Raw genomic sequence first — 16,978 nt, forward strand, 5'->3', positions numbered from 1 at the left:
TCACTAATATATGAAACGACTTGTTCCCTTTTTGGAATTATGTAAGACCTAGATGTTAATGCTAATTATTATGAAGCTTTTACTCACAATTCTTTATACTTCCTTAATCTGTCTCTAACTTCCACACACTGTTCTACTTCTGCCGCCAACAAATTGTCAAGTCACTATTTTGCATAATAATCTTTCAAAGAGCTACAATGAAAAGTGTGCTAAAAATTTAGGATAAGAGATTCTGGGTTCAAATACTGGCTCTGATACTACCTCTGTGAGTTACATCATATAGGTAAATTACTTAAATCTCTATGGGTCTCATTTTTCTAATATGTAAATCAAAGGGGATGGATTAGATGGCCTTTGATATTCCCTCCAGTTCTCAATAAATGATCCTTTGAAATGCTGAAAGACATCTAAAATGCATTTCCTTTTAGCCTTCTAACAGATGCCTCTGATAAGATCTAAGTTCTTTAATATCAACTCAGATAGTATCTTCTTATTTCTTTGCCATTTGTTCTTCAGAAACCTATTGAATTGTGGCACAGGAAGCAGTAGATGGTCAATGAGAAGAGAACAACTTCAGCAACTAAGACTGTCACCAGCCACATCATCAAAACCATGGAAAGGCCTTTCAGACCACTATGTCTGGAACTGCTTTGAGAAATATGTTCCTCCTGTGCCTCTGGCTTTTGGCCTATAAACTAAGGTGGATCTATATATCTGAATAAGTTATTATAACTAATATCAAAACTAGTACTTACCAGATAGCACTAATCTTTTTATATGGATATCTCCCCATATACTACCATCATACCTTTTTCAGTTTCACCATCATCTTGATTTTCTTTTTCCTCTTCCAGGTCTGTAGTATTTTCTAGGGCTGCCTTCTCCTCTTTCACTTCTTGTTCTAGTGCCCCCTTTGTTTGTGGCTTATGTATATCAGTTTTTTTGTACTCTGCATCTTCATCTTTTTTCTGTGGCAGTTAACAAGCTAATTTCACTATAACTTGCAATTAGTGTGTCACACAAATAATGAAGTATTATTAAAATCTTTCAGAAAGTTTAGTTTGCTACTTAAATGAGTCACTTGGTCAGTCAACAGAAACTCCTAAACACTGAAAAAAGTGAGTAAAGAAATCCTGTTCCATTACCTTTCTTGGCCAGCAAAATAAAATTATCAATACTAAAGGCAGCCCTGCTGGCAAAGCATAAATGATCCAAAGCCACCACCGCTCTTCAGCAGCAGTCAGCAACTGAGTGAATACACCAGGCTACATGGAAAAAAAAAAAAAGAAAAGAAAAAAACTGTGATACTTCAAAATTCTTTCTAGCAAAATAAAGACACTCAATTTTACCAAGGCAGCTAGGTAAAAGAATATGAGAGCAAAGGAGTGTTTTATTCTATCACAATACACTCACAAAGAAAAACTTTAAATCTGTTACAAAAATTTTAATACACTAAATTTTAATATTATTTTGATATAATTTAATTTAGCATAATTTAACCGTAAAATAATCTTTGCAGGACTAGAAATGCTAGTTAGATCAATATAAGGAAGATTATAAATATAAGAAACCATGTTAATAATAATAGCCATGTTAATAGATTTTTAAAAGGTTTTTTATAAAATATAACACTCATTTCTATTAAAAACTCTAGAAATCATAGGAATAAATTGATTAATGTAGTAAAGAGTATATTAAATGTAATGGAGAAAAGTTAGAGGCCTTTCCAATACGATCAGGGGTAAAAGACAGATATTACCATTATTACCATTACTATTTAACTAGCTATAGCAATGAAATAAGAAGAAAGTAATGAAATAAGCAAATGGAAAGAGAAAACAAATGATCACCTTCTGCAGCTGCTATGATGGCATATGCTTAAAGGACCTAAGACAATGAACTAACATATTAAGATAATCACTTCACTCAAGTTACAGAATGTAAGATAAATCCAGCATCCCCATATATAACCAACAAAAACCCAGCAAGAAAAGCTAAAAAGAGAAACTCAAAGTAACTACAGAAACTATGAAATATATGAGGAGAGTATCTACTAAGATTCATCCAGGGAATATTGTGAATATAACTATAAAACACTCTCTGCAGAAATAAAGACAGACCAAAGTAACCAGAGAAACATTAAGTTCTCAAGGTTAAATCAAACCAATATAATAAAAATGACAATACTACCTAAATTAATTTACTTATTCAATGCTATATCAACTGAACTGCCAAATTAGAAAAAATTGCAAAATTCATATGAAGAACAAAAGATCAAGCATATCAAGTGTAATGATGCAAAAAATGAGAAGGAAAAGGATCATTACCAGATTTCAATGCAGAAATCATTAAAATAATTTTTAAAAAGAGAAAGGAAAGAGAGAGAGATCAGATCAGATCAAATTAGGTACACAGCATACAGAAGCAAACAAGTACAGTAGCACAGTGTTTGATAAACCCAAATAACATAATTACTCAGGGAACAGCTCATTCATCACCTTCACCAAAAACTGCTAAGAAAACTAGACAGAAGTTTGGCAGAAATAAGGTTTAGATCAACATTTCACACAATATGACAAGTTTTTTTTTTTTACAAGATAAGTTCTAAGCAGAAATAAAAAGTCACACCATAAACAAATTAGAGAAGAATTACCTTTTAGATTTATGGATAGGAAAAGAGTTGATGACCAAATTAGTGATAGGACTATAGAAATGGACAATTTTAACTACATAAAATTCCAGTTTTTGTGATTGGGAAAAAATCTTTGCAACAAGTTCTTCTGTTATGGGTCTCATTTCCAAGACATACGTAAACATTCAAATCAATAATCCTAAAGTTCATTCCCCATTAGATAAAACGATGAAAGGATATGAAGAGGCAGACAGTTTTCAGGGGAAGAAATCTAAGGTAATAATTAGAGAAATGCAAATTAAAGCAACTTTGAGATTCTACCTCACAACTATCAGATGACAGAAGAGGGAAATGGCAAATGGAAGAGCTGTGGAAAAAAAACAAGTACACTACAGCACTGGTGGGAGAACTATGGATCAGTAAAGTCATTCTTGGTAAGGAATTTGGAACTTTCTCCAGAAAGATAAATTGTATAGACCCTTTCACCCAGCTATACCAATACTAAGGCCTATTCCCCTGAAAAAATCAGACAGAGAGATAAGATCAGATTTGATCTGAAAAAAATCTTTGAAAAAAATCAAAGAAAAAGGAAAAAGACTTTAATGTACAAAAATATTTTTAACAACTAATTTCATAGCAGCCGAAAACTGGAAACCAATGAATTGTCCTCTTATTTGGGAATGACTAAGTAAATTGTGATATATGAAAAGTAATGGAATATTACTATTCCATAAGAAATTATGTACAATTTCAGAGGAAACTGAGGAGACCTTTATGAGATGATGTAGTGTGAAGTGAACAGAATATTGAGAACAATTTTTGATAACATTACACAGGAAAAAAACCTCTGAAATACTTTAAAACTCCAAAATTATAAACAAGTGCAAAAGAATGAAGATGAAACATATAACTTAATTTTTTTCTGTTTCTTCTTTTTTTCATTTTTCAAATGCTTTATTAACTTCTGATTTACATCATTCATTTCCACCAAATTGAGTTGCAAATTTTCTCCCCATTTTTCCCTACCCACCGCCCCAAAAATAGTCCCACAGGATATCCCCTCCTCCAATCTGCTCTCTCCCATATTTACTCCCATACCCCTTTCGTCATTTCCAGAAGGGCATAAAGGATCTCCATACCCCAGTGCCTGTATATCTTATTTCCCAATTACATGTAAAATAGTATTAATAATACTGTGTATGTATATATATATATTTAAACATTTGATTTTAAAACTTTGAATTAAAGATTCATTCCCTTCCTCCCTTGTCACCCACCCTTACTAGGAAGATAGGCAGTTCAGTATGGGTTGTACATGTGTAGCTAATGCAAAACAAATAACATAATAGATACATTGTAAAACACTGACTATATTTCCCTCCCTCCTATCCCACCTCTCACTTATTCTATTCTCTACTTTGATTCCATCCCTTTTCAAAAGTGGATACTTCCAACTTCCCTCCCCCCCCCAGCCTGCCCTCCCTTCCATCATGCCCCCTCTGATCCCCTTGCTCCCTACTCTCCTGTAGGGTGAGATACCCTATTTAGTGTGTATTTCATTCCTTCCCCAAGCCAAATTCAATGAGAATAAGGTTGACCCATTCCCTTTTGCCTTCCACTTCTTCCCCTCCATTGTAACCATTTTCCCTTGCCTCTTCTTTATGAGATCGTTTACCCCATTCTGTCTCTCCCCATCTCCTCTCATTATATTCCTCTCTCAACTCTTAATTTCACCTTTTAAGTATCATCCCTTCCTATTAAATTGGTCCTGTGCCCTCTATGTATACCTGTAAACATATATACACACATTTACATAGGTATTCATATGCCCATATACCCTCATATATAAACATACATATATGTATATATATATATATATTTCTATTCCCTTCAACTATTTTCATACTGACAAAAGTTTCATCAGTAACAATTATTGTTTTTCCATGTAGGAATGTTGATAGTTCAACTTTGATAAGTTCCTTATCATTTCTTGTCCCTGTTTACCTTCTCATGCTTCTCTTGCTTCTTGTATCTGAATGTCAAATTTTCTATTCAACTGTTTTTTTTCACCAAGAATGCTTGAAAGTCCTCTATTCCACTGAATGACCATATATTCCCCTGAAACATGATACTCAGTTTTGCTGGGTAGGTGATTTTTGGTTTTAATGCCAGCTCCTTTGACCTCCAGAATATCATATTCCAAGCCCTTTGATCCCTCAGTGTAGAAGCTACCAGATCCTGGGTTATCCTGATTGTGTTTCCACAATATTCAAATTGTTTCTTCCTGACTACTTGTAACATTCTCTCCTTAATCTGGGAATTCCAGAACCTGGCTATAATATTCCTAGGAGTTTTCTTTTTGGGATCTTTTTCAGGAGGTGATAAGTGGATTCTTTCAACCTCTATTTTGCCCTCTGGTTCTAAAACATCAGGGCAGTTTTCTTTGAGAACTTCCTGGAGAATGGTTGCTACTTTGATCATGGCTTTCAGGTAGTCCAATAATTTTTAAATTATCTCTCCTGCATCTATTTTCCAGGTCAGTGGTTTTGCATTAGCTACACATTTACAACCTATACTGAACTGTTTATCTTCCCAGTAAGGGGGGGTGACAAGGGAGGAAGGGAATGAATCTTTAATTCAAAGTTTTAAAATCAAATGTTTAAATATATATATTTAATATTATATATATTATTAATACTATATATATACATATATACATATATATATATAATTGGGAAATAAGATATACATGCACTGGGGCATAGAGATCCACCATGCCCTACTGGAAAATTCGAAAGGGGTACAAGGAGAAAATATGGGAGAGAGCAGATTAGAGGAGGGGATATCCTGTGGACTGCTATTTTGGGGCGGTGGGTAGGGGGAAAACGGGGAGAAAATTTGCAACTCAAAATTTGGTGGAAATGAATGATGTAAATCAGAAGTTAATAAAGCATTTGAAAAATGAAAAAAAGTGAAACTAATGCTGAAGCAATGATTCTCCTCATTGAGCTTTTGAAATTCTTTTTCCATCTGGCAAATTCGGCTTTTTAAGGCATTCTTCTCCTCATTGACTTTTTGAGCCTCTTTTGATATTTGAGTTAGCCTATTTTTTAAGGTGGTATTTTCCTCAGTCAGGCTGTTGACTCTCATTTTGTAATTTTCTTGCATCGTTCTCATTTCTCTTCCCAATTTTTCCTCCACTTCTCTTATCTGCTTCTTAAGGTCCTCTATGGCCTGTAACCAGCTCGTATTTTCCTTTGAAGCTTTTGGTACAGGAATTCTGACTTCACTGTCTTCCTCCTGTTCCATGCTTTGCTCCTTTTTGTCGCTTTATTTCCTTTGCCTGGTCATGTCGCCCCTCAGTCACTTGACCCTTGGGCTTTTTGCCAAAGTAGGACTCTGCTACCAGACAGGGGAGCTTTCATCCCAAATGCTGGGGTTTTCTCAGCTGCCGGAGGTATTATATGGGTGCCCTGTCTGAGGCCTCCACATGCTCTGGCAAGCTGGATACATGCCCCAGGACCTCCACCCTAGATTGCAATCCAGATCTAAGCAGGTTAAAGCAAGAGTGATTACCCCTCAGACTGGTTGCTTGGTCCCCCTACACTCTGCAGGCCAGGAGCTGAAGGTGCCACGTGGCACTGGCTAGCTGTGCCCCGGCTAAGCCACGTACTCCCACTTACTGGGTCCCAAAGTCCAGACTGCATTGACCTCTCACTTTGTCCTTCGCATCTATGTGTTTATAATTCTGGAAAGGCCACAGATGCTGCTGATCTGAAGTCCCTCTGGCTGGCCCAGCAGCTGGTCAGACCCACCCTGAGGCTAAAACCTCTGCTGGGCTCCCAGACACCAGGCTAGCCAACTCCTGCCGACCTGCCGGGCTGTCTTCAGCTAGAGGTTAGCTTCTCTGTGTCATTTTGTGGGTTCTGCGGCTCCAAAGTTTCTTCAGAGGCCCCTTTTTACACTGATTGGGGAAGGTGAAAGCCGGAGCCACTGGGAGGTTGTGCTTCTACTCCACCCTCTTGACTCCATCCCTGAAACATAACTTTAAAATGTTGATAAAGACATATTTTTTGCATATAACTAAAGTGGGAATTTGTTTTGATAGACTATGTAGAGCTTTATTAAGGGATTTGATTTTTGTTTTATTATTTGCTAGAAGAGAGAGGTAGTGGGAAGGACATATTAATTTTTAAAAATACTTGTATTTGACATTTTTAAAATTAAAAATTAGAAATGATGTTTGGTAAATATTTTAAAGCATTTGAAATCATGTAAGAGCCAGTAAAGAGAAATCCTAATCATAGAAACTTTTGCCCTACCACAGAAAATAATTAGAATTTATATTGGAGACAGGAGTATTTTAAATTTAGGGAAATCCTTTTCCACTACTATTCCCTATTCCTAGGCTAAATATAAATCTATTATCTCTCCAGGGATAATTTACTGTGCCATTTCAAATTAGCTGGTCCTAAAGTTATGCAACACAATAATTACAGCTTTCTTCTAAGAAATTCTACAATTAACCTGACTTTCCCCAAGGGCTTTCTATCCTCCTTCTTTTCAAATATCTTGAAAACTGTATAACCTCTTGTAAGATCTCTTATAGGTTTTCTTTAGTGTTATTTCAACTTTCTCATGCATTGTATGCTAACACTCTTAGTACTGTAACATTAAAAAGTAGTCAGCTCTGGTATCTTCCTGAAGTAGACTAAATGTTTATGGAGGAATTTTCTACGCTCAGATTCCTGGCTATGGAAATTCAACTAAATGTGTAAAACTTCCTTAAAAAATGGTGACAGTCTATGCCAATGTACATCCCGCCTCCCAATTACCATGTCTTTGACAACTGAAGTTTCATTAAATTGCAGTTCCTCTTCAATTGCATGTCATATTTTCTCATTTTTATTCTTTCTTCTAATTTGGCATAGATTTCCACTGTAAAACATGAATGTTCTGAGCATACAAGCTTTTTGGACCCTTAATTATCCCACTCCCTCAACTTTAAAATCCATCTATCAGTTCCTTCCCTACCACCTTCAGACATACCTGTCTCTCCTACTGTTTAAAAAAAAATAAAAGCACTTTCACTAGACCCTACTCCACTATCCCCCTGAAACTACTGTCCTACAGCTCTCTTCCCTTTTTAAGCCAAATTCCTTGAAAAAGCTGTCTATAATCACTGCCTCTACTTCCTCACCTCAACCCCTCTGGAATCTGGCTTCTAATCTTATCATTTAGTTGAAATTGCTCTGTAAAGTTATCAATAATCTCTTAATTGTCAAATCTCATCTCAGTCCTCATCTTTATCAACCAATTTGTTGCATATGACTCCCTTTTTTTCTCCTAGACACTCTTCTCTTCTATGAGTTTTTTTGTGACACTATCCTCTCCCAGTTTTTCTACATGTTTGAATACTTAAGTCTCCTTTAATGGCTCAACATATGCTCTAGCTGGTGTTCCCCAAAATTCTGTACTGGGTCCTCTTCTTTTTTCCCCTGCACTCTTTCTCTTGTTACTTCACAAGCTCCTATGGGATTACCTACCATCTCTATGCTGCCAACTCACATGTATGTGAGTGTGTGTACATATGTATTGTATATGTCTGTATTTGTCTTTCCCCATCTTTAGTCCCTCATCACTAACTGCCCTTGGATAGTTACTTCAATTGTATGCCCTATCATTATGTTTTTATTCTTCCTATTAATCTAGGAGATATCTTAAACTCAATGTGTCTAAAATTAAACTCCTTATTTTTCCCCCAAAACCCTCACCTCTTTTAAATTTCTCTACTTCTGTCAAAGGTACCCACAGAAGGCATCACATCACCACCACTACTGGAAGGCTCTACTCTTACAGGCCCTTAATACTGACATTGCCTTGGATTCCTTACTTTCCCTCACCTCACATAACCAATCAATTGCCAAAATCTCGTTATTTTAAACTTTACAACGTCACTTGCATCTGACCTTTTCTCATTATTCACACAGCTATTGTCTTAGTTTAAGCCCTAGATTATGACAAAAGCCTCCTCCTTACCTCAAATTTTCCTTAATATGACCTCTCAATTTAATCAATTCAGTAGTTTCATATGGCTTCTAGAGATTAAAAAAAATCCTATTTAGCTTGTAAAGCTCTATACAACTTTGCCCCAATCTATCTTTCCAGCTCTGATAAGCATTACTCTCCATCTATCATCCTGCACTCTGTGATATAGCCAAACTGTCCTTCTATCTGTTGCTAACACATGACACTTCATCACTGGTCTGGAATACACTATGTCCACTTTTTTATTGAAGTGCTTAAATATAACTGATTTAATTTGGCCATCTGAGTACAAAACTGCCACAAAGAGCTCAAATGCTCCTTTTATGCTTGGCTGTCAGACTTTGATGAGCAATTCAGAGGCAGTGGTACTTGGATGACCTGAATGAACTAAACGTATTTTGAAAGTCTATCTTTGTTGGAGCAGCTAGGTGGCACAGTGAATAGAGTTCCGGCCCTGGAGTCAGGAGGACCTGAGTTCAAATCCGTCCTCACGCACTTAATACAAAAACTAGCCGTGTGACCCTGGGCAAGTCACTTAACCCCAATTGCCAAGCCAAAAAAAAAAAGTCTATCTTTGTTAAATCTCTTCCTCCTGCTATTGAGAAATAATTCTCCCTTTTTTAACTGTTGAATGACCTACAAGTGTCTCATTTCATTCTAATGCTGAATATAAACTATTGAAGAACTAGCATTTGGCTAGCCCAAAACATTGGTTTTCAAGGTTTTATGTAATATAGGCTAACCTTAACCTTTTATTCTCTTACCAAAACCCTCTGCTCCAGCCTTATTTATCTTCCAATTGCCAAAGAATATACATTTACCTACCAAGTAAGGTAAAACAATGGATGTGCTTTGTTGCAGTCAGGAATCCTCTGTTCTAGTCCTAGCTATTATTAACTAGTCACATGACACTGACTGTCCATGTCATTATATATATCCTCAAATGTTCAGCTTAGATCTCTTCTTCAAATCCCTACAAGATTTATATTATTTAATGGAAAAGAATTTATTTATTTCCTTGCTCTCTATAAGAGATATATATATTAGTTAGCACATAAATTTCATTATCTCTATAGTAGTCTTTTTTCCAAATGTCCATCATGGCCACTGCAAAACCACTGAGAAAACTGAGAAAGGCTTCCTGTAGAAGGTAGGATTTTAACTGAATCTAGAAGGGATTCAGGAAAAATGAGCATTAGAAAAAGATGGAGAAGGTATTAAGCATTTCAGGCATGGAGGACAGCCTGTACTAAATACAGAGAAGGGAGAGTGAGATATTCAAAGAACTGTAGGTACATAATACATGGAGGGAAGTAAGGTATAAGAAAAAAGGAAAGATAAGAAAGTACCAGGTTATAAATAGATGTAAAGGCCAAGAGAAGACTTTAAATTTGATTTTGGAAGTAAAAGGAAGCCACTGGAACCCAATGAGCAGGGAGGTGGCATAGTCAGATCTACATTTAAGATTTTAAATTATTATATCCACTTTGAATAAAAGATAACTAAATTGAAAAAAGTTTAACATCTATAATATTTGTCAGTATTTTTATAAAAAGTATCAGTGCTTTAATTCTGCGAAGTGAGAAAGTCTATAATGATTAGAAATTTCACTTTTCCAAACAGAAAAAAATGTTAAAATCTCATTTGAAAAAGATGCCATTTTAAACTGAATAAACATAAGGATATTTCTTTAAAATGTAGTATGATAAAAGACAAATTAAATATTTCATGCCCTAATAAAGTAAGCTATACCAACGCGTCAATGTTTTACTTACCTTTTAAAATGAAAATTTTTCACAAATCATTTCATCATTAAAAATTCAATGTGGGAGGGGGGTGGAGTCAAGCTGGCTGAGTAGAAACAGGACTTCCACCTTCTCCAATTAATGTAAAAGGTGACTCTAAACAAACTTTGGAGCTACAGAATCCACAAAATGACACAGAGAAGCTAACCTCCCACTGAGGACAGCCCAGCAGGCTGGTAGGAAACAGCCAGCACAGCTGTTGAGAGCCATGCCCAGCCCCTGCAGGAGCCCAAGGTTTTAGCCTCAGGGAAGCCTGATCAGCCTCAGCCTGGAGGGATTTCAGATCATCAGCACCTGTGGCAGTTTCAAGAATAATCAACCCATAGATGCTAAGGACAAAGTGAGAGGTCAGTGCAGTGTGGACTGTGAATTGGGAGTTTGGGAGTGCAATCAGACCTTTACCTGCAGGAGGGAGAAGCAGCTGCACCTCAGCCGTCACCACATGGCTGCTTCAGAGCTGCTGGTCTGCAGATTGTAGGGGGACCAAGCAACCAGTCTGAGGGGTAATGCTCTTGCTTTAACTGGTTTGGATCTGGATTGTGGTCTAGGGTGGAGGTTCTGGGGTGCATGACCAGTTTGCCATAGCCCGTGAAGGCTTCAGAGAAGGCACCCAACTAATAGCTCCAGCAGCTGAGAAAACCCCAGCCATTTGGGACAAAGCTCCCCTTTCTGGTAGCAGAGTTCTACTGTGGCAAAAACCTCAGAAGTCAAGTAATTGAGTGGCAACATGAGAAAACGAGGGAAGCAAGGCAAGCACAGAAGTCCAACTCTGGATTCCTTTTTTAGGGACAAAAAAGGATAGGGGCATGGAACAGGAGGAAGCCAGCAGAATCAGAACTCCTGCACCAGAAGCTTCCAAGAAAAGAATAAGCTGCTTACAGGCCTCAGAGGAACTTAGGAAGGATTTTGAAAACCAAGTAAGAGAAGTGGAGGAAAAATTGGGAAGAGAAATGAGAATGATGCAAGAAAATTATAAAATGAGAGTCAATAACCTGACTAAAGAATATAACACCTTAAAAAATAGACTAACTCAAATAGCAAAAGAGAAAAGGCAACGAGGAGAAGAATGCCTTAAAAAGCCAAATCTGCCAGATGGAAAAAGAATCTCAAAAGCTCACTGAAGAGAATCATTCCTTCAGAATTAGACTGGAGCAAATGGAAGCTAGTGACTTTATGACAAATGAAAAAATAGAAGGCAATGTGAAAAATCTCACTGGAAAAACCACTGACCTGGAAAATAGATCCAGGAGAGAGAATTTAAAAATTATTGGACTACCTGAAAGCCATGATCAAAAAAAGAACCTAGAAATCATCCTCCAAGAAATTCTCAAGGAAAATTGCCCTGATGTTTTAGAACCAGAGGGCAAAATAGGGGTTGAAGGAATCCACTGATCACCTGAAAAAGATCCCAAAAAGAAAACTCCTAGGAATATTATAGCCAGGTTCTGGAGTTCCCAGATCAAGGAGAAAATACTACAAACAGCCAGGAAGAAACAATTTGAATACTGTGGAAACACAATCAGGATGACACAGGATCTGGTAACTTCTACACTGGCTTGAATATGATATTCCAGAGGTCAAAGGAGCTGGAATTAAAACCAAGAATGACCTACCCATCAAAAGTGAGTATTATGTTTCAGAGGAAAATAGGGTCATTCAATGGAATAAAGGACTTTCAAGCATTCTTGACAAAAAAACCAGAGCTGAATAAAAAATGTGACATTCAAATACAAGAAGCAAGAGAAGCATGAGAAGGTAAACAGGGAAAAGAAATCATAAGGAACTTATCATAGTTGAATTACTTACATTCCTACATGGAAAAATGATCATTGTAACTTATGAAACTTTTCTCAGTATGAGAATAATTGAAAGGAACAGAAATGTAGAAAGATAGATAGATATAGATACATAGAGATACAGATATATAAATATATGTATACATACATACATATGTCTACATAGGAGGGCATATGGGCGTATGAATACATATGTGAGTATGTGTATATATGTGTACAGGTATACATAGACAGAGGGCACAGGACCAGTTAAATAAGAAAGGATGATACTTAAAAGGTGAAATTAAGAGGTGAGAGAGGATCAGGAGGCTAGGTGGCACAGTGAATAGAGCACTGGCCCTGGAGTCAGGAGGACCTGGGTTCAGATCTGGTCTCAGACGTTTAACACACAAAAAAACTAGCCATGTGGCCTTGGGCAAGTCACTTAACCCCAGCTGCCCTCCAAAATGCGAAAAAAAAAAAAGAGGTGGAGAGGAATATAATGAGAGGAGATGGGAAGAGATAGAATCAGGTAAATCATCTCATATAGAAGAGGCAAGGGAAAACTGTTACAATGGAGGGAAAGAACAGGAAGGCAAAAGGGAATGGGTCAACCTTATTCTCATTGAATTTGGCTTAGGGAGGGAATGACAAACACACTAAATAGGGTATCTCACCCTACAGGAGAGTAGGGGGGAAGGGGATGAGAGAGAGGGGGGATGATGGAAGGGAGGGTGGGCTGCAGGGGGAGGGAAGTTGGAAGCACCCACTTTTGAAAAGGGACAGGATCACAGCAAGTAAGAGCACCGGCTCCAGTGTTGAGAAGACCTGGAGATCGAATCCCGGGCTCAGACACTCAGCACCACACCCAGAAATAACTGGCCGTGTAACCTTGAGCAAATTACTTAACCCTGATTGCGTAAAAAAAAAAAAAAAAAAGAAAAGGGACAGGATGAAAATAGAGAACAGAACAAGTGTGGGGTAGGATGGGATGGAGGGAAATATAGTCAGTCTTTCACAATATATCCACTATGGAAAGGTTTTGCATAGCTACACATGTACAACCTATATTGAATTGCTTATCTTCCCAGTAATGGTGGGTGATGAGGGAGGTAGGGAAAGAATCTGGAATTCAAAGGCTTAAAATCAAATGTTTAAAAAATATATACTATTATTATTTTACATGTAACTAAGAAATAAGATATACAGGCACTGGGGTATAGAGATCCACTGTGCCCTACTGGAAAATCAGAGGGAGGATAGGGGAAGATATGGGAGAGAGCAGACTGGGGGAGGGGATATTCAGTGGGATTTCTGTTTTGGGGTGGTGGGTAGGGGAAAAATGGGGAGAAAATTTGTAACTCAAAATCTTGTGGAAATGAAGTAAACTAAAAAATTTTAAAAAATAAACTACAAAAAAATTCAGTGTAGAATTATATCATACATAATTACATAATGATTATTACTAATATTATAGTTCATACTATACCTCATTAGCCCTGGCTACCAATTTTTTCACCATCCAACTATCTTCAGCCCAATGATCTGCTATTTCCTTATCTGAACAGATGATAAAATTATCAAAGTAGATATCAGATGTCATAGACCATAGTTCTAAGCCAAGGGCACTGAAAGAACTAAGAAGAAATGGATTTCTATCCTCATAATAATCTGGATTTGGAATTTTTCGAGGGGTCCATTCTCCCTGAGTAAAAAAACAAAACCAAAAGTAGATAAGATTTCTATATCAATATCTATATATATATAAAATATAGATACAATACAATAGATAATATAATTTTAAACAACTTATAAAAAGAAATGTTGACTTAATTAAATTAGTTATGTTAACCGAAGCAACAAATTTGCTGGAGACAATATTTGCACGTACGAGGCAAATCAAGCGACCACCATCACCTCCTTGACCATCTACCCTCAGACAATAATGGAGACAGCCCAATGAAAATGACATTAAAGAAGAGCCATTAATATATCTGCTTAGCTACTGTGCCCTATGCACCATGGGACCTGCCAAATGACTTGCAGTGGAAACCTTGCTTATATTTGTTGTTTCCTCCATTAGAATGTAAACTCCTTGAGAGCAGAGACTTAGTTCTATATGTTCTATATGAATCCCTAAATTTAGGCTTAGCACAGTGCTTCCCATATATCATGTGCTTAATAAATGCTTTATTCATTCATTCATTCATACAACTTGAAAAAAGAAAAAAAAAGTACAGAAACAAAATAATTTTTAGGGTTGAAAAGAAACTTAGCACAAAATCAGACCCCTTATTTTAAAGATGAGAAAACTAGATGTTCATAAGTTAAGCAATTTGCTCACAGTCTGGGTGTCAGAAATAGAGTTAGGACTAGAACTCCCAATTCTGACATCAATTATTTTACCTAACTTGGTAAGTGTGCTGGATTTATTTATTTCATTACTCAGACTATTTGTCTTTATTTTGTCCTATTTTCTAATAACAATACTCTATGGGAGTATTACAGGTAATTTATCTGTGGAAAACCTTGAGCTTCATACAAAAGATACTATACAAAATCTAAAATACATAGTAAATAAACCTACTTTAACACAATGGTTTAGAGCACTGGGCCTGGAGTCAGGAGGAACTGAGTTCATATCCAGCCTCAGACACTTAACACAAAAACTAGTGCTGTGACCTTGGCTAAGTCACTTAACTTCAACTGCCCTCCAAAAAGCATAAAAAAAAAAAAAAAGAATGCTTTAGGTAAGAGACATGCCCGCTGCCATTTACACATAAAATATTTGCTTAAAGTAAATTTTATTCTAAAAATTTGAAGTAGTCACCTTTTAGGCCAAATCAAAAGAATAAAAAAAGGTAATTATAATGTGGAAGAGCTACAGTCTAGACTGAGGTAGAATAATATTCACAATGATAAAATTTCTCACTTTTGAAGTACATGGAGTTGAAGAAATTTATGTATTATTTTATAAAGTGAAGGTGTTTGAAGAAATGGCCAAATTTGTTAATGAATAGAATAAAAAATTATTAAGAAAATGTTTGTCTGTTTATAGATTATCAAACTATCAGCAAAACAGAAATATAAAAAAACAAAATGTATAACAATACAAAAATTGACATTGTTATAAAAACATCAAAATTTTAAATAAAAATAAATATACAATTTATCATTCTGAAAGAAAAGAAAAAGACAAGTTGTGACATTAAAAGCTAGGCATATTAAAAAAGCAATTATGTTAGTCCCTTATATTACTTAAAAAAACTAGCATTTATGTTATCAGTTACAAAAATTAAGAAGGAAAGTGGGCAGGGTATAACTGGTAAGAGAATAAAATACAATTATTTAATGAAAAGTTATATTAAAAAAAGCGATTTTTTTTGATAACCCCTAAAACATGTGTTCTTAATAATTAAATCTGGTTCTTTCTCAACTTATAATACTATAACATAAAATAACATATTGATATGACATATTACAGGTCAGAGTTTTTACCTCCATTAATTCATCTGGTCCTCAACCACACTCCAATGGAGGTTGTTAGATTAGGTGGTATAATTTTCATTTTGTCAAATAGTAATCTGAGCCTCAGGGAAGTTAAATGACTCCCAAAATCATAAAGCTAGTAAGAAGAATAGTATCATATTATTTACTACTGGAAGAGACCACAGAAACCATCTAGCCCTAAACCCCTCATTTGACAGAGGAGAAAGTTGAGGTCCAAAGTGGAGAAGTGACCTGCCCATGGTTATACAGGTTACAGCTAAGCTGGATCACAATTCAAATCCAAATCTGGATTCCAAAGTCACTATTTTTGCTCAGGGATAGAACTTGAACTTAAAACCGTTCTTCTGAATCAGTCTAGTATCTTTCCAACTATATACTATACTGCCTGACTTCTTATATACTTAGCGCTAATTTGTAAATTAGCTATATAGTATGAAGGTTTATATTGAAAGACAGAAATCACAATAAAATATTCTTTTTCTGAAAAAAATTTCTAAATTAATTAATACTGGAAAATTATACTGGTTTAACATTTTAGTATGAATAATAACTATTGTGCCCTAAAAAAGTAACTATGAAATATTTTTATGCGAAGTCAATGTGGATTTGTAAAAATCAAAACTATGTATCAGGATAGATCACAAAAATGCTTATTTGAGAATCTGGAACAAGTGTCTATTACCTGATAGTTGGGGTTATCAATCATTGGAGGTTCCCATTTTCCTCTGTATTTTGGATTGTCAATCATGGGATGCTGCCATTGTCCACATCCAATCTTACATGCTGGATTAGGAATACGAGGGGCTTCCCATTTGCCATCCATATCTTCATTCCTGTAGATATGAATACATCAGAAAGCAGTAAAAAGTAGTTTTCATTTGTTTCTACTCTAGTTTAAATAAAATATTTGATACCCAAAAAAGCAAAGAAAAAGACCTTAAATGTACATGCAGAGCTCAAGGATCCTTACCAGTCTGGAGGTTTTTCAGCATTAGGATCTTCAATATATTCTGGTTCATCATCAAGCCAGCCCTCAGGTTTAAAAGCATCAGGATCTGCTATTTGGGCAGGCTGACTTTCATCCCTTTAAATAGAGAATCAATTAATGTTACTATAAATCCAAAGTACTATGTATTCTTAAAATGTGCTGTCATTGTTTAATTCAATTTTCATAGAATTCTTTTAGTAGCTATATTATACATACTATT

The 16,978-nt window shown here is 35.9% G+C and overlaps 1 protein-coding gene across 1 annotated transcript in view; it reads right to left on the bottom strand.

The window, feature by feature from the left end:
* CLGN (calmegin) overlaps window positions 1-16,978 on the bottom strand; it is an 86,014-nt gene that overhangs the window by 13,458 nt on the left and 55,578 nt on the right. Inside the window, exons 9-13 of the mRNA XM_069105411.1 lie at window positions 16,741-16,854; window positions 16,453-16,603; window positions 13,750-13,965; window positions 1,146-1,265; window positions 809-968 (exon numbers count right to left, since the gene is read on the bottom strand). Of these exons, the coding sequence (XP_068961512.1) occupies window positions 809-968; window positions 1,146-1,265; window positions 13,750-13,965; window positions 16,453-16,603; window positions 16,741-16,854 (761 nt within the window). The remainder of the gene's footprint in view (window positions 1-808; window positions 969-1,145; window positions 1,266-13,749; window positions 13,966-16,452; window positions 16,604-16,740; window positions 16,855-16,978) is intronic.

The sequence above is a fragment of the Petaurus breviceps genome, unplaced genomic scaffold (genome assembly GCF_028583685.1).
Source record: "Petaurus breviceps papuanus isolate PSGF00001 unplaced genomic scaffold, PetGlider_PUasm1.0 76, whole genome shotgun sequence".
Taxonomy (NCBI): Eukaryota; Metazoa; Chordata; class Mammalia; order Diprotodontia; family Petauridae; genus Petaurus; species Petaurus breviceps.